The sequence below is a fragment of the Sinohyriopsis cumingii genome, chromosome 17 (genome assembly GCF_028554795.1).
Source record: "Sinohyriopsis cumingii isolate HCF-2022 chromosome 17, ASM2855479v2, whole genome shotgun sequence".
NCBI lineage: Eukaryota > Metazoa > Mollusca > Bivalvia > Unionida > Unionidae > Sinohyriopsis > Sinohyriopsis cumingii.
Window position 1 is genome coordinate 97,241,043 of NC_142977.1, and position 27,817 is coordinate 97,268,859.

General features: G+C 35.5%; 1 protein-coding gene across 5 annotated transcripts in view; it reads left to right on the forward strand.

The window, feature by feature from the left end:
- The window catches only part of LOC149779500 (putative serine carboxypeptidase CPVL), a 46,671-nt gene extending 22,977 nt beyond the window's left edge, over positions 1 to 23,694 (forward strand). For all 5 annotated transcript variants that reach the window (XM_089940191.1, XM_089940195.1, XM_089940192.1 and 2 more), the window contains exons 9-13: positions 2,591 to 2,722; positions 6,236 to 6,334; positions 9,592 to 9,765; positions 18,695 to 18,877; positions 21,746 to 23,694. In XM_089940191.1, the coding sequence (XP_089796317.1) occupies positions 2,591 to 2,722; positions 6,236 to 6,334; positions 9,592 to 9,765; positions 18,695 to 18,877; positions 21,746 to 21,844 (687 nt within the window). In that variant the 3' untranslated portion in view covers positions 21,845 to 23,694. The remainder of the gene's footprint in view (positions 1 to 2,590; positions 2,723 to 6,235; positions 6,335 to 9,591; positions 9,766 to 18,694; positions 18,878 to 21,745) is intronic.
- Positions 23,695 to 27,817: the final 4,123 nt, after the last annotated feature.

Consider the following 27,817-nt stretch of genomic DNA (forward strand, 5'->3'; position numbering starts at 1 on the left):
GCTACAGTTTATGCTATAGAGCAGGAAGAAAGCTCTCATGTTCCTATGCAGATCGAATACTTGTACAAACTGATGACATGGCATGTGAGATGGAGGTGATTAAAAGAGAAGAAATGGAACCAAAATTCAAAGACACATGGTTGATTACCTACAATTGGTTAAGAAAAGAATCAAAACAGAAGGATGTTATTTCATTTTCTGTCATGAATATAAAAAAGATAATCCATTTACTAATGAAAATGGTTGCACAGGTTAATCTGTTTTACAAAAGGCTGCAATCTTGGCTGAATACAGCCTTGCAACAAATGTCATCTTACAACAGAACTATCCTAGGGACAACTTGATCGTGTTATGGAACATTATGTTTGAATATCATAAAAACCAGCTCCCTAATTTGTTTAAATTTGCCAAAATTACAGTGATTCTCACAAACAAACAACAGATTCTGAAAGGGGATTTAGTTTACAGGCAGAATTCCACTGTTCTTAACACCAGAAACAGTGAAGAAGCTGATAAGTGTATTGGTCATATAGACGTTTTCAGAGGCTTTGAAGAAGTGGAGTGATAAAAAGCAGAGAATAATATTTACAAACTCAGGAAACTAAATTGGAAATGCAGATGCTTTATATATTTGTCGTCAAAAAAGTGATATGAAGTCCTTAAATGCTCATCTTCATATTATATATCTTATAATAATGTTGTAACCCATCATCTCACGTTTGGCTTTGTCCCCCATGTTTCTCTCCTCTGTTGGTAAATGTGGGGGACCTTCCCCATGTAAGAAAATTCCTGGCAGAATTTCTGCACAAATATTGGATTAGCAATTAAAGTAAGAAGACATGCATAGCAATCAAGCAAATCTGTTAGTTACTGTTGTGTACTTTTTCCTTGTTGACCTTAAGTAATTAATAACAAAATTGTGTCTAAATTATTGGATGAAATTCTGATTCCTCTAAGATATTTTGTACAATATGAATCAAAATACTTTATGGTTTCTGCGTCAGTGCATGAATGAGTATTGCTAAGCTACAAGTTATTTTTAAAAAAGATCTTCATTTAATGAACTGTGACCTAATTGAAACTTCTTTGTATAATTTGTACTGATCTTTCACATTTTTTCTAGTAATATGGAACCTTTTCAAGATTTGTATTTATATTTTACTTTAAAGAATATAATGAAGAGGTGATCTAAATTTACAACAGAATATTTCTTAAAACAACAGACCATGTGGAAATGAATTTTAATGTAAATTTGCCCTGGTTAAAGGCATTTGCACCGATATATACTAAAATTAATTTTTATTGATCTGTTGGATTCTCTATACATCCATCATCTATCTCTGATTATCAAACCAGGGACATGTACAAACTTTCATTGTATGCAGGGTCCATGTTATGGGGTGATTCAGTAGAAACAGTCACCCCAGTGCCTATGATTTTGCTCAAATGCTCAGAAATGTACAGCTGACTTTGCTTTTCTCATAAATGGATGTCGTCGCCCCCTTTCAGGCAAGTGAAAGTTTTGTATTCAGTGTACATTGTCAGCATTTACATCTTTTCTCTGTTCAGTGAGCGATTTAAAACCATATAAACAGAGCATGCTTATGGTTTTTTGTGAACTTTTGTGTCAGTTTAATGATTATTTATGTTGGCAAATATGTTTTCAACTACAAGATACCTGCCAAAGATTCACACATGATGGTCCATGAAGTGAGTGAAATTCCATTCATTTGAAGCCAGATCACAAGAAAATGATTACTCTGTAGATGTTTTTAGGCTGATTACAGTGATAATTCTTTTGAAGTTTTTAGGTTATTTACCGTGTTTACTCTGTTGAGGTTTTTAGGGTGTTTGCATTGATTTCTCTGTTGAGGTTTTTAAGGTGTTTGCAATGATTTCTTTTTTGAGGTTTTTAGGGTGTTTGCAGTGATTTATCTGTTGGGGTTTTTAGGGTGTTTGCAATGATTTCCCTGTTGAGGTTATTAGGCTGATTGCAGTGATTTCCATGTTGAGGCTTTTACGCTGATTGCAGTGATTACTTTTGAAGTTTTTAGGCTGATTGCAGTGATTACTCTGTTGAGGTTTTTAGGCTAATTTCAATGATTACTCTGTTGACATTTTTAGGCTTTCTGTAGTGATTTCCTTTTGAAGTTTTTAGGCTGATTGCAATGATTTTGATGTTGAGGATTTTAGGCTGATTGCAGTGATTTTGATGTTGAGGTTTTTAGGGTGATTGCAATGATTTCTGTGTTGAGGTGTTCAGACTGATTGCAGTAATTACTCTGTTGAGGTTTTTAGGCTGTTTGCAATGCATACTCTATGAAGAACTTTTGAGGTTTTAAGGCAGATCGCAAGTCAAGGGAGACAAGTTTATTTCCTGTTCATATAGGGAAAGTGACGAAAGCCGACTTTTGTCTCTGTTAGCAGTTGGAATTAAGTGACCTATTTTCTTTTTGCAAAAAAAAAAGTTAAACTATTATCTTGATGAATCAGACTAAGAGAAACCTAATATTTTAATCACGTTGAATGAATATTTCATTTATTTTTACATGTTAGAGTTTAAAGTTTCAATAAATGTTCCTAATTGCAGATGATGTCTGAGTATGCTACCTTCTTGTACAGTATTGGTCTGCTGGATGAAAATCAGAGGGCATACTTCCAGTCCATGACTGACATGGCTGTGGCCTACATTCATGACCAACAGTTTCTTAAGGCTTTCCAGGTGAGATCCATTCATTCAGAGTATATATAATCATTTATTCAGTATTAATTGAACTCACACAATGCATGTTATTAAGTACTCATTAAAACATGGTGCAGACTCATACAAACATACAACTGTATTAAGAACTGATAAAAGACATAGTACAGTAGTAATCATGCAACTGCATTAAGAACTCATTAATAGATGATGACAGTCTTGTCGCTGACAAAACTATAATACAACTCAATTAAGAAGTTACAAAGACATGATGCAGTCTTGTCTGATACAAGCTATGATGCAGCTGTATTAAGAAATTAAGACATGATACAGTCTTGTTCAATTCAAGCTTTGTTGTTGTTGTTGTTGTTGTTATAGGGTTTAACGCCATTTTTCAGCACAAGATAGGCTATACATGGCGGCCAGTATTAATGGTGGAGGAAGAACCCGGGAAAACCCCAGAAAGAACCACTGACCCATGAGAAGCTATTGGCAAGCTTTCTCACATATCCACATTGGCTGACCCCGAGACTCAAACCCAAGCAGACAGAGGTGAGATGGCAATGATCTGTGACGGAGAGCGCTTTAGACCACTGAGCCACTCGGGGCCCTTCCAATTCAAGCTATAATGCAACTGTATTAAGAACTCACAAAGACATGATGCAGTATTGTCTCATAAAACTAAAGTGCAACTATATACAGAACCCATTAAGACATGATGCAGTCTTGTCTTGTACAAAAACTATTAAGAACTCATTAAGACATGATGCAGTCTTGTTTCATACAAACTATTAAGAACTCGTTAAGACCTGATACAATCTTGTCTCATACAAACTATTAAGAACTCGTTAAGACATGATGCAGTCTGGTCTCATACAATATTATAATGCAACTGTATTAAGAACTCACAAAGACGATGCAGTATTGTCTCATAAAACTAAATTGCAACTATATACAGAACCCATTAAGACATAATGCAGTCTTGTCTTGTACAAACTATTAAAAGCTCATAAAGAAATGATGCAGTCTTGTCTCATACAAATTATTGAGAGCTCATTAAGACATGATACAGTCTTGTCTCATACAAACTGTTGAGAACTTGTTAAGACATGATGCAGTCTTGTTTCATACAAACTATTAAGTACTCATTAAGACATGATACAGTCTTGTCTCATACAAACTATTGAGAACTCGTTAAGACATGATACAGTCTTGTCTCGTACAAACTATTAAGAACTCGTTAAGACATGATGCAGTCTGGTCTCATACAGTATTATAATGCAACTGTATTAAGAACTCACAAAGACGATGCAGTATTGTCTCATAAAACTAAAGTGCAACTATATACAGAACCCATTAAGACATGATGCAGTCTTGTCTCATACAAACTATTAAGAACTCATTAAGACATGATACAGTTTGGTCTCATACAATACTATAATGCAACTCTGTTAAGAACTCGTTAAGATATGGTTCAGTCACATGCAACTGTATTGAGAACTCAGAAAGACGTGATGCACTCTTGTCATGTAGCAATTTTTGTGCAATAGTCAGACAAAATTATTTAATTTGCTGTTGGATGACTATAAGTATATATTGTTATCCATCTTATATAATTAGAATTTAGTGAAAAAAATGCAATCCTTAATTTTATTGAGTCTTCATAATTCTGCATAAGTGAAAGTTTTTATTTATTTCCTTATAAATAAGATTAATTTAACCAGATCTGGAAATGGTCAAAGGTTAGTTTTAAACAGATTAATAAAACATGCATTTCTAAAATTCTTATATTTCAAATGATCAGCTCATGATTAAGCATGTGACTGTTATATACACATGTAGTTGTAAACATGGTAAAAACATTTTCATCACATAGTCTTGGTATGATGTAGCCATGTAATTATTAAATGTAGTTTAATTAATGAATCCATACTGTAAATAATTAATAATATGTGGATATTTTAAATTTATGGTCAAAGGGACACTGTCCTAATTTCTATTATTCAAATTTCCACATTAATGACATATTGACCGTCATAGATTGTACTTTAATAAAATCATTTGCTTTATGTAATGAATTAAGTCAAAAATTGTTCTAAGTTATGAACTGTCAGTATTTGTAAGTCAAAAAATTGCTCTGAATAATTAGTGGTCAGTACTAGTAACAAATTTTTTTTGTAATAAATTGTCAGTCATTGTACATGAGAATATGTATCTTTCTAGTATGAACTGCATTTCAAATAGTCTGGCTTGTTTTTGTTGCAATGCACAGCCTCTGACAACAGTGTTCTTAAGATATAATTTACTATGGATGGGTAGACACTGAGAAGTTATACAAGTTTTACAAAAATCAGAGATCGTGTGTTTCCAATGAAATAAGGTTCCAGATAAAATATTACTGAATGATTGAGTAAATTATTTCTCCAATGCATCAGGAGTCCATGAACCTGTATTTATGAAAGATAGAGTGTCATGGACAAAAAAGTGAAAATATCACAGTCAACTGCAGTAGTGATTGTTGCAGTTGATAAGAAATGAAATGTGTGGTCACTGGGGGTGGGCAGTTGGACTCCAATGATAATGATCATTATTCATGTCAAAGTTTGAGTCAGTTGCCTTGGCAGTTACCATCATAGTTACTGTTCATAAAATCTGGTCAGCAGTTATGGACATAATTGTTCTTCCTGTATTTCCTTCAGATTGCTTTTATAGACAGAGGGACAAATGTTTTTGTGATTTTGTGATACATTCAAAAGATTGTATAAACATTAATATTATATGCAGTTATTTATATGAACAACATATGAATCCAACTTGCAAAGAATTATTGGCTAATTTTCAAATGATTGAAATTTTATAAATATTTTTGGGTATTAACTTATAAATTGTGCATGTTTATGGTGTGGTCATTATGGATTTAAAAGTAATTTCTACAACAGGTTGGTAAAGGAAGAAACTATTTTAGGCTGAAAGGAAATGAATTTGCTCTCTTCATCTGAGTCAGTAAACACTTCATTGTATTGTTTTTGCAAGCTGTTGATTAATATTCTGAGCGTAACTTTAAAGTAGTCCATTTTAAACAACTTCCACCATGCTCCAACCTTCTCATGTTTTTTGTAATACAATCCGCTTAGAAAGTGCACTTAATCATCGTTACAAATGAATACTTATTATTTCTTATTACAGCTTTGAGAATATTTGACGAGAACTTTATTGCATTTTGGCATCTATTGTGGTAATTCAGATGAACACATTGGTAAAATTTTGTAGCCTTGGAGTTGCCAGTTTGTTCTTAATTATGCAAGGTCCATAGTTCTGTTAATTAGACATCTTTTTACAAACCAGCTTCCCTGGGTATCATATTTGTTTAAGCTAGTTTGATTAGAAAATACAGGACAGATTATGTACAAAATGTTGAAGTTTTGAGCTTAAGACATGTAAGTGGTTACTACCAACCATTAATTCATCCCAGAATTGTATTCAGCACGTGCTGTTTCACTCTTCACTTAATTGTTTCTACTAATTTCTTTTCAGATATTTGATTCACTACTCAATGGAGACCTAACCAAGTATCCCTCGTACTTCTATAATGTCACAGGGACTAAAAACTATTACAACTTTTTATTAACAGAGGTAAATTGCATGGTTATCATTTTGTTCAGGTACTAACAGGTAATGAAATATAGGCAATACATTTCTGGTATTGGTTGCATGTAGGGGATTACATTTTGACTTAGCTTATACTATGAACCATTTCTTACATTAAACTCCACACTGCCATAATATTAGTTCATGCCCTATTTTGTGACTTTGTAAGGCCTCTGGACTAGCAATGAAACTTGCAGCAAATAACCATGGTTTAGAACTGAAGATACTTAAGTGAACAAAGAAATTCAGTAATGCAGCAGGTACAACAGAATTCCTTGTCAGATTCCAAGCATTTGATAAAATCACTATTACATAAGTTTGTCTGAACTATATTTTAACCTGTATCTTGTTTTAATATTAAATAAATTTTATTTTGTATTCATCTTTGAATAAGAATATTCAAAACTCAATGCAAATAAAAACATTGGGTCTTAAGACATGCTCCATTGACATAATCCCTTGCATGCTATAGCATCCCCAAGTTTTAATCAGTGTCACATCTCTGTAAGTTAAATTAAATCTTGCAACATGTTTTTATTATATAAATGCTTTTCGCTAAAATTTAATTATTTACCCCAGTGACAGTTACCATATATACTTGGTTATTCATAGAGTCCAACTCCATCTAACACAGACTTTGATTGCATAATGCACCAGCAGATCATGGTCTGTGTTATTTGTTTAGAATCTACTGATTACTCCCAACAAACTCCAAAGACCAGATCTGCCAGCACATTACATAATGGCAGATCTGGGTCTATGCAGTTTACATTTGAACATCTAAGTCAGTATAAATGGTAGTTTATAAATTAGTTTTCATTGACAGGAATTACATTTTGTTGCATAAAAGTTTACTTTATAAGTTAACTCCTAAATGTATTCAAAAAATGAAAGGAACAATAGGAATACTGTTTCTTGTGTTTTGAAATAGCAGAACCTAGCATTCCATGAAGATGATGTTTGGCAATGGAACTTTTTACATGTCATAAAGCAGTGAATAGTGATTTCATTTCCTTATTTACATATTCTGTAATTCCCAATTAAACAATAAACAATTGTATAACTGCTTGGATTTTTTTTTACAAGTGTTGTAAATTACTGCATCAGAACTTTGTCTTAAAGTCTTTGTGCAGTTGTTCATATCTATGTTTTTGGAGGAAAAACCTTTCAAGAAGTTACAATGCTTTCAACTTATATTTTCTTGGCCAGAAACCTCAAACCCTTTACCTCATAGAGTGTCTGGCATTTTAACCCTTCAATACACATGTAGCAAAGTTACCCAGTGCAGTGTGCTATAAACAGAACACCTGTTACCTGACTCCATACACATAGGCCTGCCTGTTAACTGTTAAGCAGTGTAGTGTATGTTATGTTTAACAGCAATTTTAACCATTTTACATTTTTGGTACACATCTATTATGTATGGAAAAATTTAAGAGTAAAGTCTGTTCATTATAGCTGTGTAATTATTTTTCACTGAAGAATTTTTTATGTGCTTTAAAATCTTGAGAGAACTCGCTCACCATCAAGTCAGTGAAGCTGCATGACCCACCATAGTGGCCATTTCTCATACTTGAAATTTACAAGTTCTTTGTCTGAGTCTACATCACTAAGTCATCTGAATTCAATAATTTTTAAAAACCAGTTGCTGCCTACAACAATATCAGAGCCTTTATCAAAGTTATTGAAGCATTCATAGTTGTGATTCTAATCGTGAAAACTCCATAAGTACTGAATGAAATCTGATACCTCCATTTTGGAGAGTGGAGAATAGGACCCAGTTACTTTAAATAGCAGATTTCGAACAGAGCATAAAGAGCGACCATGTGATTTGCCATAATGGTCATTCATAGCAATGAATGTAGTATCTAATAGTAGTTTTCCCCCAGAAGGTGGCGCTATGAAAACTTGCTCAAAATGGCTGATGTTTACAGCTTGCTTCAAAAGGTGCTTGTATGTGAATCAGGTAGAGGCATCCAAAGGTGCTTATATGTGAATCAGATAGAGGCATTTAAAGACGCTTGTATGCGAATGGAGTAGAGGCATCAACAGCGCTTGCATGAGGTAAAGGGTTAAAGGAATTCGTTCAAATTTATTTTGTAGGCAAATGCTATGCAAGTATTTTGTTCCTTATCAATTTGTTAACATTTATATCAATACATTCATGCCCAATGTACTGTACTTGTGAAAATTACATCGTACAAATTTAGTGTGTCATTTGTACAAAATTATGTAGCATACTGCTAATTAATATCAACAATGCAAATGTTGTCGATCATTGAAATGGTAAGAGATCATTGAGAGGGTGCATATAATTGAGAGGGTAAAGATCATTGAGACGATAGAGATCATTGAGATGTACAGATCATTGAGAGAGTAGAGATCATTGAGAGGGTGCATATAATTAAAAAAGGTGAAGATCAGTGAGAGGGTGCAGATCATTGAGACGGTAAAGATGATTGAGATGGTAAGAGATCATTTAGAGGGTGAAGATCATTGAGTGTGAGTGTGAAGATCATTGAGTGTGAAGATCATTGAGTGTGAAGATCATTGAGAGGGTGAAGATCATTGAGAAGGTAGAGATCATTGAGAGAGTAGAGATCATTGAGAGAGCATATAATTAAAAGGTGAAGATTATTGAGAGGGTGCAGATCATTTAGAGAGTAGAGTAGAAATCATTGAGAGTGTGAAGATCATTGAGAGGATACAGATTATTGAGAAGGTAGAGATCATTGAGAGAGCATACAATTAAAAGGTGAAGATCATCAAATGTGAAGATTATTGAGAGGGTGCATATCACTAAGAGAGTAGAAATCATGTCCTGTTCCAGCAATACTGCAATATATGTTGATGAAACCCCTTAGATTCAAAAAGGGACACTATTCAATAGTAAGGCACATGCTTTGCAATTCAGCTGAAGTTATCCCATCCTTGATCGCTAATGTGAGAATATGCAATGATAAGTGATCAACCATTGAAGATTAGTGGGTACTCCATCTCCTCCAAATCAAAGACCTACATGTGTCTTCATCTGAGCTTCTGTTGATGGAATATGAGAAGTTATTGGGACTTGTTTTAAAGTTAATGTTACAGTACAACCTGTATTGAGAGACCACTGCTATGAAAAACCACCTGTCTTGAGAGACGACAATTTTCTGGAGGGAGTGCTCTGTCAAGAAAGGTTTTACGATAAATAAATGAAAATGAAACTTTATACATTGATCTTCATGTTACTTTTCCAGGAACCAGATGACTTTAATTACTATGGTAGTTTTGTAACCTCCCCAGATGTTAGGAGGTCAATACATGTGGGGAACCTCACCTACAATGATGGTGAAGAGGTAGAGAAACACCTGCTTTATGATGTCATGGATACGGTCAAACCCTGGGTTGCTGTTCTCATGGAGAATTACAAGGTACTCCCAACTAAAGTATACATTTATGAAGTAAATACATGTAAGCCTACCAGTGGAAAGTGAAAATTCAAGTTACACTGTTGTCTCAGTATTATGTTTCTATGTTTCAGCTACATGAACAAGTTTTTTTTTAATGTGGGAGAAACATGACTTGATTAGTTACTCATTTAAACTCTATGTAAAATAATGTTTAAATTTATTTTCCAAAAAAGTCAATTATCAAAAATGAGAACTGCATTTCATATTGTTTGTAAAACAGGTATGCTATGTACTTTCATTGTAGTTTACTGCTGGTGGAATTATTTATTATACACCAGCCAAATGGAAGAGAATTTATTTTCCTTCCTTTGGTCTGTCCAGCTGCTAATAGTCTTCTTTCTGCACAGTAACTTCAGTTTTATACCTTTACCAAACTTTGTGTATGACTTTCATTTGGATTAAGGAAGAAGCATATTTAATTTAGCAGGTCAAAAGTCAAAGTCACTGTAACTGAAAGGAAAATGGTTTCAGCACAAAAACTTGTTCTACTTCACAGAACTGAACTTAATTTAGTTGATAGCTTACATTTGGAGTAGCGAAGAAGCTTATTGATTTTGGTGTCAAAAGATCATGTATCAAATGATTTTTTTTCTGCACAAAAATTTCACTTCTTGCCCATGTACATTCAGCAAAATATGTGAATGTCTTTCAATTGTAAGAGAGAAGTCTATTCACTTTGGGGTGAAAAGGTCAAACGTTAAGGTCACTGACTGAAAGAAGAAAAATTTGTTTTATATAACAAGTTTATGGGGGGGGGGGCATCAGCTTAATATATGGCAAAAAGATCACATGTAAGGGTGACTAAAAGAAACACGGATAATTTACATAACATTCTGTTTCAGAGTAAGTAAGTAATACATTCCTGGATGAAATTGTGTTGCTGGTTTGCATTTATAGTAAGAAAAGATGGATCAGCTTTAGCATACGTGACTGAGAACCAAAGGAAGTAGTATAACTGATGATTTATTTCCTAAATCTTGTTGCTTGCAAAAGGTACTGCACATGCAGACAAGTAGAAATAGCTGAATATTTTCTCACAGAGTGTCAAATAATATACAACTCTGTGACCTTTTGTTTTCTTAACATTTCCATATTGACTTCATATTAAGACATTAATGTCGGTAGACTATAACTGATTGTTAAAATTTCTATGTAATAGGGAAGACAGTTTCTTTTTCAGATACATTACCCTAACATAATACCTTAGGAGAACTACTTTTTTGCAAATCCAGCCCTCCCAAATAAAAACTTGAAGCTAAAAAAGTTAAATGTTATCAGCCCACATTGTGGTAGTCGTTAAGAATGATCTTTCCACAGCACAAGGAGTGGCAAATCTCTGAATATTTCAGTTACTACTTCTGCTTGTCACATACTCTTGAAAGAGACCTCACAAATTTCATTGCCAACTTTGCTGTAAGTTCTACACTTGGAAGTTGGAGAAGTCTTCACTTAAAAAGAGAAGTATACTCTGTCTAATATTCCCAGCTTTTCTTTCTTTTTATGAAGACAACGTTCTGCCTTTACAATTTTATAACCTTGCCATCATTACACACTTAATAGGTGCCCAGAGTGGCTGAGTGGTCTAAAGCACTCTCTGTTATGGATCACTGCCATCTCACCTCTGTCTGCGTGGGTTTGAATCTCGGATTCGGCCAATGTGGGTATGTGAGAAAGCTTGCCAGTGGCTTCTCGAGGGTCAGTGGTTCTCTCTGGGGATTTCCCGGTTCTTCCTCCACCATTAATACTGGCCGCCATGTATAGCCTATTGTGTGCTGAAAAAGGGTGTTAAACCCTACAACAACAACAACACACTTAATAGTGTTTACATACTTGCATGGATAGCATATACGACACTTCACGTAGTTATGGCCAGAATTATGTATTGTATGTGCATGCAAGTCCATTGTGGGCTATAGAAAACTCTTAACATGTGTATAATTTGGCTCTGACCAGATACACACAGGAAAATTTTCTATACCAATGTAATCTTAGTGTCTGTGTGCCAGACTTCACTGAATTTACATTATACATCACTAGAAGAACATCATTGGGCCTTCCAACAGGTAACTTTGTTAATATGACACATTAATGCTTCATTGCCTTCATTAGGTCATCTGCTACATGTGCCATGTTATAGGTAAACATATTTAAAAGGTATAGCTCTGCAGTGACATTGAGTTCAAATAGGTGCAGGGCTAATCAGGTTTATTGAGTTCTGCTCTGTTTGTTTGACAGACTAGACCATGGGCAAGACCAGCTGCAAACTTTGCGAACATTAGAAAAACACTACCAACAATTACCCACTTTTGTAGCATATTCATGCTGTTAAGCTATTAACAGATGCAAATTCTGTTCAGCATGGACTGAAGATCAATGAAATAATGTGCTTGGGGCACCAAAGGGGAAAGTGCAGATGCTCACATTAAAGGATGAAGATGTTGTAATGTACATGGTGACACATCATCAGTGCAGGAATTTTTTTTGAGGGATACAAATCTACCCATGGTGCATCAGCACAAAACACCGAAAAGCAGTTTATTCAGAGAAAGTTCTGGCACCCCATTCACCACCACAACAGGATAAATTCTTACTGGCAATACTGAGAGGCCATTCTATTGCAGGGTTCAGCTCCATATCTATTGCAGTGGAGTGCGAGAAAGGGCAAAACAAATTGCTTAAATTACAATCTTGCACAGCAGATGCATGGACCAGCTGTGTGGACCAAGCATCCCATATCCTTTCCCAACATTCCCACAAAGATGGCCTTTTTCCATTATGATCAGACTAGGCCCATACACATGGGATCATAATGGTCCACGACCACAACAGATAATACATTATACATCACTAGAAGAACACCTTTTGTCCACTATGTCAACCCCAGTCTATACATGCACACACATGGGTCAGCCCAACCCACATAATGCCTCTAGACACTCATTACAGACAATGCCCAGCTTAGTGCCTCAAATATCCAACAGATCTTACTTTGCAATATTCTCAAACCTTTTCTACACAAAAGGAACCTCTAATCAGCAACCTCTTGGAAGTCACAGTATCAAATTAAGGGCACTCCATGAGTCTAGTGAAGAAAAGACCTTGACTCTCTTCTTCAGCTAATTTACAAGTAGCACAAGAGATGTCAGACTCAACACCTGCAAGCAAAGATGATGATGCTTGGTCCCAAGTTGCACCATACAATAACACAGGAAGATTTAGCCTTTAGCCTTGCGAAGAAGTTTTCTGGCTTCTACCCTAGGAGTTCTGTCTTCCTAGTCCCCCACTTCATCAGCTGCCTGTATCAGAGTCCAAACATCAGTTGATATTTTGACTAAAAAGAATTTAGCTTAAATTACTCCTGCAGTTTGCCAGAGTTATTGTCATTTTGGACTGTCTACATTGTCAGTAACAGGACCCAAGTGTCAACTGGCTATATTTCTTGCAGAAACACCTTCCATCGAATTTTACCATTGGTTCTAAAGTTTCCATGCCCCAGTTTTTCAAATGGAGTTGAATGAAATATTTCATCCTTGGGATGACAAAACCATACTCTGTAAGTATGGATTGGATGTCTTTTAATGACAATCAGCAGTTGGTATGCAATGTCATGTGGGCTCTGTTGGATCTAGTATCTCTGGCAATCTTCCAACAGGCAAAAAACAGCTTATCTTTCCCACTGCAAATCCTACAGGACATGCATGGGAGTTAGTCTCCAGAATGACCCAAGTATTAAAATAGAGCTGCTCAACACACCCTAGCCAATGCCATACCAGTGCTCTCTCTTCCTCCATCTTCCTTTAGGAGAACTATATATATTCTTGCAACCTTTGTCTTCTAATCTCCTATATAATGATCAGGTTTATGAATTCCACAAACAAGCCACCAAGGAGACCAGTTTCCCTCCCACATGACCTCAGTATCAGTGCAGAGACATTCAGGAAGAAAAAAAAAGGGCGCAGGGATGTTCTTAGGGCACAGACATCTGGGAAGCAATCCTATCGAAATTACACCCTTCGAGAACCCGAGTTCTCATGAACAAAAGTGGATAAGAGGCAGAGAGAAAGTTATCAGTTTTGCCAATGTTTCTTTCCATGACAGACTCCATATCTTAAAAAAGTATTTCATCTCATGCTGTCCTTACTTCAGATCCTGGTAGGATGAAGGTTCCAATTCTTTGCTACCATATGAGACAAGATTTGCCACGACAATCAGTGGACTTGACAAGAGGTTTCTGAGTGACTCCGCAACACTTTTAGCACACCTTCTCAGCTTAGGGTCCCTTAAACTACAAACATCCCCATAGACCCCTTCAAAGCCACCACCATGCTGCAAGAAACTAAACTACATTTCTCCAGAAAAGGGCAGTAGAAGTCATTCAAAATATGAAATCTCCAGGATTTTATTTCTTGACTATTTCTGGTCCCAAAGTAAATGACACTTTGCACCCTGTCACTGACCTAAGCACTCTCAACCACTTCATTTGCACCTCATTGGTTCATGATGAAAACACCATGATGGGTTTTGAAAGCCATAAAAGACTTCACAATCAATGTGAACCTAAAAGATATTTATCTTAATGTCCCTATTCAAGGGCCTACATGAATTTTCTGCAGTTTGCGAACAAAGACAGTGCACTGGTTCAGGGTGCTTCCATTTGGAGTAAACATCAGTCTCTGAGTCTTCACTTATCTGATAATCCATGTAATGGCTCAAATCCAGACCATATCTACAGTGGCAACATCAAGCTACCTGGACAACAGTATGAAAAACATCTATTGAGTTATATCTTGGAACACGTCATTATAACCCTTGTTACATTTTGTTCATCTTCATATAGAGTTCAACACACAGGTAAACAGAGGGGCCCTGAGTGGCTGAGTGGTCTAAAGTGCTTTCTGTTACTGATCACTACCATCTGACCTCTGTCTGCATGGGTTCAAGTCTCGGATTGACTAGGCCTGCTCAGTGCAGCAGTGGATCTCATCATCATAGGTCACCTTTTTATGCATCCGTTACAAATGATTCTTCTACCACAATGGAGGTCAAAAGTTTGCCCACTGGACCATTGGTGGAACTATTTCTGGAAAGGTGAAATACCAAACTCCCAACTTTTGCCTCACCAGTCTTGGATCTAAATGTCTGGGCAGTTATACTTTATAGATTGGAGTGTCCTCCAATGTGTCTGATTCCAAATGTGATACAGAAAACAAGAGAATCAAAGTGTTGCCTCATCCTGATTGCACAACTTAGGTTGATGAAGTCGGGGATCAATGATCTCATCAATCATGAAATGTAGATTACCATGAAAATTTAGATATTCCCTCATCTGCTGAGACAACCATGACAACAGTTGTTTTATCCCAAACCAGAGCTATGGTACCTGCATGTCTGGATCATATTAAACAAGCTCTAAAAAATAAACAGTTCTAATAAAGAGTTGTGGATTAAATTTATCACACAAGATAGCCCTCCATTCTGAAAGCATATGAAGGAAAATGACAAATTTTCATACCATGGTGTAAACAAGAATATATTATACCCCTGCAGGCATAAATTACACAAATAGCTCACTTCTCCCTCTATCTCGTCGAAGAGAAGAAGTTTGCACAAAGTACAATCATATGTTACCGCACCATGATCAATGACATCTTGCATCATCAAGGAAGAGAGGTTATTGGATGAAGCAAAGACCATCCAACCTTTTCTCCAAATTTATACATGGCCAAAAATGTTGGCTCTGTGCCCTAAGTGGAACCTATCATGGGTACTAACCTCTATGCCTTAAGTGGAACCTTTCATGGGTACTAACCTCTATGCCCTAAGTGGAACCTTTCATGGGTACTAACCTCTGTGCCCTAAGTGGAACCTATCATGGGTACTAACCTCTATGCCTTAAGTGGAACCTTTCATGGGTACTAACCTCTATGCCCTAAGTGGAACCTTTCATGGGTACTAACCTCTGTACCCTAAGTGGAATCTTTCATGGGTACTAACCTCTATGCCCTAAGTGGAACCTATCATGGGTACTAACCTCTATGCCTTAAGTGGAACCTTTCATGGGTACTAACCTCTATGCCCTAAGTGGAACCTTTCATGGGTACTAACCTCTATGCCCTAAGTGGAACCTTTCATGGGTACTAACCTCTATGCCCTAAGTGGAACCTTTCATGGGTACTAACCTCTATGCCCTAAGTGGAACCTTTCATGGGTACTAACCTCTGTGCCCTAAGTGGAACCTTTCATGGGTACTAACCTCTATGCCCTAAGTGGAACCTTTCATGGGTACTAACCTCTATGCCCTAAGTGGAACCTTTCATGGGTACTAGCCTCTATGCCCCAAGTGGAACCTATCATGGGTACTAACCTCTGTGCCCTAAGTGGAACCTTTCATGGGTACTAACCTCTTTGCCCTAAGTGGAACCTTTCATGGGTACTAACCTCTGTGCCCTAAGTGGAACCTTTCATGGGTACTAACCTCTGTGCCCTAAGTGGAACCTTTCATGGGTACTAACCTCTGTACCCTAAGTGGAATCTTTCATGGGTACTAACCTCTATGCCCTAAGTGGAACCTTTCATGGGTACTAACCTCTATGCCCTAAGTGGAACCTTTCATGGGTACTAACCTCTATGCCCTAAGTGGAACCTTTCATGGGTACTAACCTCTATGCCCTAAGTGGAACCTTTCATGGGTACTAACCTCTATGCCCTAAGTGGAACCTATCATGGGTGCTAACCTCTATGCCCTAAGTGGAACCTTTCATGGGTAATAACCTAGCTAACTTGACACTATTGGAACTGCTTTCAGGGGTATTATTATTAGTTCACCTTTCATATAAGATCTGCTTCCTCACTGCATTAGTGATATCAGGCAGACTCAGCGAGATCCATGCTCTATCAGTGGACCCTAACTACATACAGTTCTGATAAAGACGGGTCAGTTTCATTCTTGATGGTACCAGTTTTCATAACCAAGAACAGACTTTCATCCATGGGTAACCAGACTTTTGTAATGAAATCATTGTCTGCTCTGTACTTCAGCTCAAGGCCATCTACAGGCCCAAGCTCTGAAGTGGACTCAAAAAGAGACAGAGCTATTGCATCAAGGGAGATCACTGGTGGAAGGGAGATCGCTTTTCTTACCTCTCAAATGATAACTGGATATATCAAGAAATAACCACAGATCAAATGGATTTGTTGCGTATTTTGGATCAAGAGGTTAGAACAGTTGCCACAGCATAGCTTTTGAGCAGAACTGTTATCTGACATTATCCATGCGATAGGATGGAGCTTGGAATCCACATTCTCCAGCTTTTATCTAAAAGCTGTTTCATTCCAAATGGCTCAGCTCGATCTGGTGGGACCTATAGCCATGGCACAACAGGTCACCTTACCAGGTCATTCCGCAGCTTCGTAAGTCCATGGCTTCATGATTTCCACCGGATTTGCAGGAGGAAACATTTTCCCTTTTTCGAAGCAGTTGGATTAACTAGAAGCTGTCTCACATAACTTAGGTGATCAGAAATGGTGTCTCCAGGGTAAGGGGATGCATCTTTCCACTTTTTATCTGTTCTTCTAAGGTATTATGATTTGGTAATGTATTTGTAGAAGAAACTAATTTTTCTGGTAAAATATGTTTCTTCGATAATACTCCCACAGTTACATCCATATAGATAGTATACCTTTGCTCCAGCAGTAACTGAGATATTCATGGAATTTGCCACCAATCCCTGTGGAAAGGGGAGATTAATCTTACAGACTGCCACCTAGGTGAGCAGGTAACTTTTAGCTTTTTTTTGGCTAAAGTTTTTTTTCTGGGAGTGCCAGATTTGCGAGGTAGTAGCTGTTCTGTGACAGTATTATGATTGGGTAAGTATTATCAAATAAACATATTTTCCTAGAAAAATTGGTTTTCAACAAGCTTTCAGCCTTCTGATGAATCCCCAGATATTGTATAAATCATACAGGAATATGTTCTCTTAAATAAATGTTTTAAAAAAAAGAAATCTGTAAAGTTCTGGGTGTAAAAGTCAGTTGTCAACATCATGGTAAGATGTGTATGAAAAAATTATGGTTTATGCTCAGTAAGTTTTGTTCCTTGACTAAAACTCGAGGTCATAAAGACCCATTGGTCAGTAATCTCCAGAGTCAACCATGTTTTAATCATGTTTGCACGGAGGATTATTAAACAAGGGGCAAACAAATGATGTACTGAATGGCAAGGTCAAACATAATGCCTGTGCTGCATATTGATTTGAATTGCAGTACACAACCTGCAGCATGATACATTATTGATACACATATCAACTTTAAGATCTTGTCATTTTTAGAAGAATTTTCAGTTATATGCTGGTGCCATTTCAGATTTGTTGATACAGTTATTGTACTTTCAGTATGCAGATTACAGACAATCCTAAACTTGTCACTTGTTTATATGCCATTCTCATTATTGACAAGACATCAAAAATAGACTTTTGTTTTAAAGAGACTAGTACCTGATAGATGTCAGTGGTTTTAATTCAGCATTTTTAACAGTTCAGACTGCTCCATATATATAATTCTTGTGTGAATATCTAGTCCCCCAGTTTCCAGTGGAATGGCTTAAAACTTGGTAGTTATATAATTAGCATTAACATATTGTTCTTTCGTCATGCTCTGTTGCATATTTCAGATTTGTGCCCCTTTATGACATTAAACATACAATATGTAACATGTACCACACTTTCTAAAAGAAAGTAGGAGAAGCATCCCTTTATGGATATATTTCTAGTTAAATTTGTATGTTACTCTTCATTTTTATACAGATTCTTAAAATTCCTCCAGTTGATCCACTAGTAAAAAGTTTCAAACAAATTTGACAAGCATTTTTCTACCTTTCCATTTGCCTGTGTAGGTTATGTTTTATAATGGACAACTGGACATTATCATAGCTGTGCCCATGACAGAGGCATTCCTCTTAACCGTCCCCTGGAGTGGACAGGACATGTACAGAACGGTAGATAGACAGATCTGGAAAATTAACCCTAATGACACAGAAGTTGCTGGTTATGTCAGACAAGTCAAAAGTTTCTACCAGGTATAACTTTTTATTTTATTATGTACAAAAATTAAAATTTACAGGCGTTGTGACATTATGTTTTGACATGATGTTATAAATTATGGAATAACATTAAAACATGTCAAGTCACATAGCAACTTAAGCAATATAAGGTCTTTGCAGTCGTATAGTTATCAATCACCAGGCCCAATTAGCCTGGACAATTTAAAATCGTTGTGAAATTTCACATAAGTTATATAGAACAAGGAATAAAAATATGGATTTCTTGACTATTTTCCTATTTTTGTCATCGTCCAGCTAAATGGTAAAAACTGGAATTCTCACCAATGAAATAGAATCTTAAACTTGTGTTTGTAAACATGTACAATTTATAAACTTCATTGGATGGCACTTATACAACATTCTTCAAAGAACTTGTGGCCTGTTGCTTTTGTTATCAATTTAACAAACTTTAAATGCATGAATAATATCCTAGATATCTATCATACTTTTGTGCTTAACAAACTTAAATACTTCTGGAAGAAGATGAAGTTTGCATACATACTTTGCCTGTAACTTGTTTTAGTCATACCTTTCAAGAATTTGTCTTAAAATTGGATTAGAATGAACCTACTATTTGTGCCATTTCCTGCTTTCTTATATATGATACCCAATTTCTCTGACAAATGTAGTTAAGTTTGGGTTTTATTTATTTTTCTTCTTTGGCTGTCTTCTCAATTAATCTCTGCAGCTGGTTTAAAAAAATTTACCACTAAGAGATAGAAAGATTTTGTTCTCATCAGGAGGATAAAAGACCACATTTTTTAAGTCTGTGGAGTAATATTACCTTCTGGAAAACAGCATATCTTTGTGGCATCCCATAAAGAATGCCTATAAGACTATAAACCTATAAAAACAGACCAGATTTGGTATAGCTGAGAAAATCTAGAAGGGTCACATGTTTGGGTCATGTGGAGTTCATGGCTGTATTGTGTCATGAATCAGTCCTCCTTGCCATTAGTGTATATAGACCAAGAGATCAGATTTTTCAAGTCCAACACGCGATACAGCAGATTTTCATATGCGTCTTTTTAAATGTTTTAGGCAAAGAAAGCAATAAGGAAGATCAATAAGTATAAACCTATGAAAAGAAAAAAAATGACCTAGTGGGGGAACTGTAGAGGCATTCTGTTGGGTCAGAAATGAAGCAGAGAAATAATTTGCCAAAAGATGACTAGATTTTGGAAGATTGCAAACATAAGAGCAGAACTGTTGAGGAAGACAAGAAGGTATCAGAATGTAGTGGATGAAAAGAAAAAGTGCTATGCGACATCAGAGAAAATCTGCTTGAAAGGCTGAAGACACTGAAAAGAGCAGAGAACATCAGAAAGAGTAGAAGAGAGTACGATTCACTGCCAATCTGTCAAGAATATGCTTGGGGACAAATGATCATGGAGACTTAAATGTCCAAAGGAGGAGTTTTAAGAACAGTTGAGAAAGGCACACTGTGATATGTTTTTTTTTATATGTAACTTTAACAATTTTAATTATATCATTACATTGTCTGCAGACCGCTCCGGTTGACTAGTGGTTAAAGCATCTGCCTCGGATGCAGGAGGTTGTGGGTTTGATCCCTGGCTGAGTCATACCGAAGACTTATAAAAATGGTACTAACAGCTGCCTCGCTTGGCACTCAGCATTAGGAGGTTAGTGTTAAGACTGGTCAGCCTGGTGTCAGGATCATGTGATTGGGTAGGACATAATGCTAGATGTCTGCAGCATGATGCCCCAGTGCTGGGCAGCTTTATAAACTGTCACACTGCAGACATTGTGTCAGTGTGCGTGTGTGTGATATGGGTTTGTTTTAACATAACTTTAACAATTTTGCAGTCATATCGCTACAATGTCTGCAGTGTGGCTGAGCGCCAAGCCAGGCATTTGCTAGTACCATTTATAAGTCTTTGGTATGACTCAGCTGGAGTTCGAACCTGCTATCTCTGACATATGAGGCAAACACCCTAACCACCTAGGCCACCTTCAGCTACAGTGATTCAGGCTGAGAGAAAGACTTTAGGGATCAGACCAGACTCATAAATCCAGAAGAACCAGCAGTTACAGTTGACAGTTCGGAACCATGACTGCAAAAAGTGAAGGACATTATAAAAGATGATGGTCCATAAGACTAATCAGAAGACTTTAGAACCAGTAAAGATCATTTGGAAAAGAGGCAAGTTGACAGAGTTGGCAGCTTGCAGAGGGCTGCTTTATTGTAAAAGAAGAGAATTCATCAGGAATCAAACAATTCAGGACCATATCCCTTTTAAATGTGGAAGGAAATATATGTCTAGCCATCCATGATCAGCATATAATGATATACATGCAGGAAAACAAGTACCAGACAATCCAGCTCTTATTGTATATGTTGGAATCTGTTGGTATTTGGAAAATTAGTTAACTCATGAATTTAGTATCCATTGGTATAGTATTTATAAACTCCAAGTTACCAGTGAAATTAAGATAAACTTGAGCAATATTAGCCAATACATTGCTCATAAAGACATTATAAATGTTTTATTGAACCATTCCTTGATAACCACAGGATGTGCAAGAATACTGCTTACCTATCAAACAGTCAATAGTTTTCTCCTGGCTATCGGTTTTCCTCCACCAGAAAATACCACACTTGGCAATATATGCAAATCCTGCTTAGTTGTTTTCCTTCACCACAAAATGCAACACTTTGCCAATATATGAGCATAGCAAGAACTTGTTTTCCAGTCGATATAAAACAATTTATTGTTTTTATTCAACTAAAATACAGTGCATTTTTTTTCAAACAATGTGTGAACAAGCTGATTATTTCTCTACAACCAGATTGATATACTATCTTTGTTTTCTTTTTTCAAGGTGATTGTACGAGGAGCAGGACACATCCTGCCATATGACCAACCTGCCCGAGGGTGGGACATGATCCAGAGATTTATAGAAAATGAATCTTTTTCCTAGTCAATAAGAGACCTTTCTCTGTTATAGTCTGAATACAATATATCACAATATTTAAAAAAGAAAATCAGTTTAATTTACACCAACACACACACACACACACACATACACAAATTGGTACATAATTATTGATAATGGTGCAAATACAACAGTTTCCTAATGTTTTGAGCTAAACAAGTTCTTCATTAGAGAAGAAACAACTTAATCCACAACACAAATGCTTTACACAAAAGTCAAGAGAAGTTCTTGACTCTTATATATTTGAATGACAGGAAAATCTGCAAGCAAGATAAGAAAATTAGAAGAAAGAAAATTGAAATAAATGAAAAATGGTTTAAAATGGGTAATGAGATTACCAAGATTATCATGTTAGAACCATGACTGCAAGAATTTCGTATCACCAAACAATTCTATATGTGACAAGTACTGTATTCCAGGATTTTAATCACACTCCCAGACATGATGGTTTTTAAAGTCCCATGTTTAGTTCAGCCTGAAAATGCATTTTTTTAAAAGTGTCTTGATTTAATAGATAGAATAGTGGATAGAGTCATATTATTGAGCATATCTCGGATTAAAAGCTATCAACTGCCACTTGCAATCAAAAGCCCATTCCAGCTGACCTCCATTGAGTAATTTCCTTTAATTTCTAAAGGTGCAGTCATTCATAGATAAACTGTTTAGGACAGGTGATGCCTTCATTGTAACTGTGACTTGAGTTAAAACACTGCTTCACCCAATGGAGAGTTTGTACATTTTTTTTTCGGTGGCTTAAGCAAAATGTAATCTCACATTATCACTTACCTCATTTATGCACTAGTTTTATAATGTCTGAACTCAGTTGAATTAAAGTATAGTGGCAGGGATTTTACTTTTTAACTTGTTTTTATTACCACATACACAGTATGGTGCCAAGGTTAGGTGCCTTTCATTTATGAAGAAATATTAACATGAGATATCATTGTGGTGGATCTAAAAATAGCAGATTAAGCTATAGCTAGTATAATTGTCAGATGTTTTTACAAAAAGAGAGAGAAAGAGAGAGAAAAGTTATATATGTATATGCTACATATAGTATTTTCTTATTCCTGCATTTCTACTTTAATAATTTTTTTATCCATCCTTCCACTTTGTGTCTGCAGTACACAACTTGATGTTGTGTTAACTTCCCTTAAGGGTGTAATGAAATTTTTTAAAAACCTTTATAATATTTTGCTTGTAAAGTTCTAACACATCTATGAAATCCTTCAGATATCTAGATTTAATTGTTATTACTTTTAATGTTTTTTGCATAAAATTGCACAAATACATTTTAAGATTTGTAAATAATGGAAGTCAGTTTTATCAGAAATGCACATGCACAAAATGCTTAATATAAAAAAATTATGTTTCCATTCATTATCAAATATTTATTTTTATAAAACATTCAGTATTTTATCAGAAGGGAGCAACACATCAGTGCCATACCAACAATATCTAAATGTTGGTGCATACTAAATTTTAATGAAGGAATATACTTAATTGTATTTGCTGATGAAAACAAGGCATTACAGCATCATTAATATGACATTCTGTAGAAACAAATATGGAAGGTTAATGTGCTGATAATAATTACAGACTTTTCATGAAAATTCCAAATTTATTTAACAATAATCCAGAATCTTTGTTTTGGAATTATCACATGTATCACATGTATGTAAGATAAATTATATTCAAAAATTTATTAATGCTATTTTATTCTGTTTATTCCAGTATACCAGTAATAAACAGATTCTGTATCAGGATTTATCAGAGATTAAATTTCATGGTGCCAAAATGCATTTACAAAGGTATTGATTAAATAATTAACAGAATTCAGCTTCATTGTTTGTACACCTTTTGATTTCTTCTATCTTCTGTACGAGTACTTAATACAGTATGGTATGCAAGATATCCCTTTATCCATGTATCTTTTTCTGTCTCTCTATCATTCTGTCATATACCATCAACTGTGGATTAACTGCTGATCACTTTAAGACTACTGACGGTTAATTCTTTTTTCTTTGAAGCCTTCCCATGAATATGGCAAAAGCTGATAGTGTTACAGGTTTGTTCTTTGTCTTATGTATGTACACATGCCCTGAAACACTGATGCACTCCAACATCGATCCAGTGTGTTGAAATTTGACAGACATTACAGACATCAGATAAAGATGAGTTTCTGTGAGATTCTAGCTCATCTGGCTGCTAGGCCATGTAAGATTATAGGATGGCTTGTAATTGCTTGTCGCTTCCCTGGAGGCCAAATTTCGGATCTGATTTTAATCAAACATGGGCTTATATCATCAAGATCTCAGACCAGATGAGGTGAGTGAGGTACATGAATTATCAGGCTGAGCTTATTATTATGATTGTATTTCTGTTCCAGTTTTGATTAAACTTGAAATGTGGTCTTTTCAAGACCTTGCAGAAGAGATGATGAGCAAGATTTATGCATATGATGATGTGATCTTTTTGCCACTTTTACAGCCAAACTGCTCGTCTGATTTTAATTAAACTTAGGATACAGTACTACCCACTTAATATGTCAACAAGCCATCTATCTAGACAAAAATACACAGTCCCAGTCCCATGGTCTATTATGACAACCAAATATGCTTTTGTCAACGTCAATATAAAAAAATAATTGTACATGTTGACAGAAGCCCTCAGTCCCAACTTGAGCAATTTTTTTGTTTTCTTATAATTTACCTTGACAAGTCAGCAGTTATTTGATGTTGCCCTCAAGCTTTAATTTTGCTATTGCAGAGGGCATATTGTTAAATGTTTAGGTCCCAATAAACAGTAACACAAGAAAGAGTGAAAACAACAAGCTTTGGAAAATATAACAAATGATAAATTTCCCTGGAAAAATACTGTAAAAATGAAGAAAAAAGAGAACTTAGTTTCCAGAATGAATCCTAAAATAATATAAAAAATAATTTATTTTCCTGGAAAAATACTGTAAAAATGAAAAAATATGAGAACTTAGGGTTTCCAGAATCAGATCCGAAAATAATACAAGAATAATCCACGAATAATGTTTTTGCAGTCTTAATATTGAAATGTTCTAATGATTCCAAGTTCGAATCCCGATGAAGAATCCAAGATGAAAGGTGATGATGTGCTGTAGCCTGTACTGTTTTGATGTCTACAGTTCCTTGTGGAAACATAATAATTTATCCTTCAGTCTCAGAGATCCAAACAGAATTTTCAATAAATGTCCTTGTTCAAGAATTCTTGGTGAATACAATATTTCCAGAGAATCTAATTAATCTTTGGAGAAAAATTACCTAATAACTCAAAAACTCAAAAGTTCATTTCTGGTCACAACAGAAGAAAACAACTTGATATCAAGTGTTTAAAAGCCCTGGACTCGGAGATATCTCTCTCTCTCTAAACATCACTATTAATACTAAGTATTTTGCAATTTCGGAAATGCCTAGTTTCAAAATATATTGTGAAATAGAGGATGACGTGATCATATTTGCATGTAAAAGTCACATAGCTCCTGTATGTCCTTGATAAGAACCAATCATTTTACTCCTAGAAAAATGTTGTTTACTTGACCCTCAATCAAGGCCAGGAACTATGTCAAAATAGAAACAGGTGTTTCTATTATTAGGTATCTAAGTTAAAACTCTGATTAAATTGAATTTTCTGGAAAATATCAAATTCCTTGTAAACAAAATTACATTACATTGACATGTAAAGAAAATAAAAAGATTCCAAAACCCACAAACAATCAAATTAAATCAAACACAAATGAAATCAAATATAAATTAAATCAAATATATGTAACAATATGTTTGGTCTTCTGAAGTTTGTTTTTGCGGCAACTTCAATATGTAGCATGTTGACTCGTCATAAAAACAAACCAGCTTCAATCTTTTATAAAATTCCTTACACCCTTCATCAAAACAAGCAAGCTACAATCTTTTATAAAACGCTGCACCCTTCCTCAAAACAAGTATGTTACAATACTTTATAAAAACAAAGTACCCTTCATCAAAACAAGCCAGCTTAAATCTTATATTTATTAAAACAATGCACCCTTCATTAAATGAAGTCTGTAACAATTTTATAAATGCAGTGAAATCTGATTGATTGTTATAATTTTGAAGGTTATCGGAGATTGGAACAAGTTAATTGTGTCGTGCAAGTTTGTTTTCTGCTGGAAAAAAGTAACTTTATGCTTACGATGGCTAACTGGCTTAAAATGCAAATTAAATTTACTATCTCTTGAAAATAAATATCTGGGCAGTGAAGGAAACTGAAGGTGGGGCATCTCGCAAAGATATGTATGAAATTTTTAAAATGAAACCGCACTCTTTTACACATTTAATTTAATGATGTATTGAATATGCTATAAGTAATCTTAATTACAAGCAGCTTGCATTCATCTATTCCAGAATTGTTAAGTGTTTTACAAAAGTACATGTTTTGCTTAATTAATTCAAAACTTGGTGACATTTTTTCTTTTCTTTTGCCTTTGACTAATCTCTTTCCCTTGACAGCCTCATTAAGTTGACCTTTGTTGAATCAGGCAGCCCAAAATCTGGGCCAATTTATGTACATGCAGCCACGTGCTGCTGACATGTTGGTTGACAGTAGATTGTACACAAATGTAACACAAAATATACTAGTGTTTTTCAAACTGGTTTTGTCTTTTGTCTTCATTTAATTAAATTTGCAATTATTTTTTTCTTCTTCAGTAAGTGTAGATCTTATGCACTAATGAAAAGTTACCCCTTACTGATCACTTTCACGTATGTGTATATGCTAAATATATATTTTTTTCATCCCCCCCCCCTCTATAACACATACCTCAACAGCCACTTATGTCGACATTATTGCCCCAGACCCAAAGATGTCGAGATAAATGGGTTGTACTGAATAGATTTATAACACTTAGATAATACATGATTTAAATAATTTCCATCTATATTAATGAGGTGATCTTGAATCAGATTAGCTGAACTTGTTACCTCCCTGGAGACCATATTTTTGATCCACTTTAGAGCAAACTTAGGAAGATGGAATTATATCATTCAGATCTTGAATTAATTTGGTAATGAGCCATTTTCGTGCATATTAATGAGGCAAACTTTCTTCATATTGGCTGAGCCTGTAACCCACTCAGGAAGTAACATTTCTGATCCAGTTTTGATCAAACATGGAAAATGGGCATAATGTATCGAGGGATCAGTTGAGTTTGATATTGAGCTACATCTATACACAATAACGAAGTATCTTTTTTGTCTGATTGGCAGAGATTTTAACCTTACTACAGCTGTATTACTAATCTGAAGGGGCCCCCGAGTGGTCTACTTTAACAAAGGGGGTATCTTTTCAAAACAAAGTTGATGCTTGCAGAAACTAAACTATGATAACTTTATTTATATTTTCAGTTTTATTTATTTACTCTGATCAGCACTCCGCTTTAATTAATCAGTTCTCAGCTCTAACACATTGTTCCGTTCATTTTTTTCTTGGTCATGTGCTTCTGTATTTGGCTTTTGGAACACATGTCAGGCCCTGTCAAGCCCACATGGGTCCTACTTGATGGCATATTACTATCATTTAAAAACACGAAAACACAAATTTGGACACACACACACACCCATGACAAAACTGCATTTTGAAAACCACAATGTTCAGGAATCTTGGCACCAAACTTTTTCAACAGAAAAAGAACACTACATTTCTTGACCACCATGTTGTTGTTGTTGTGGGGTTTAACGCCATTTTTCAGCACATGATAGGCTATACATGGCGGCCAGTATTAATGGTGGAGGAAGAACCCGGGAAAACACCGGAAAGAACCACCGACCCACTTGACCACCATGATATATGCTTGTAATCTGTATTATGTGAATCAACAGTAAGCAGCCCTGTTAAGCTCAGCTAAACATAAACCGAGGACATGGAGCTGATTCACGACAATTAAAATTTAAA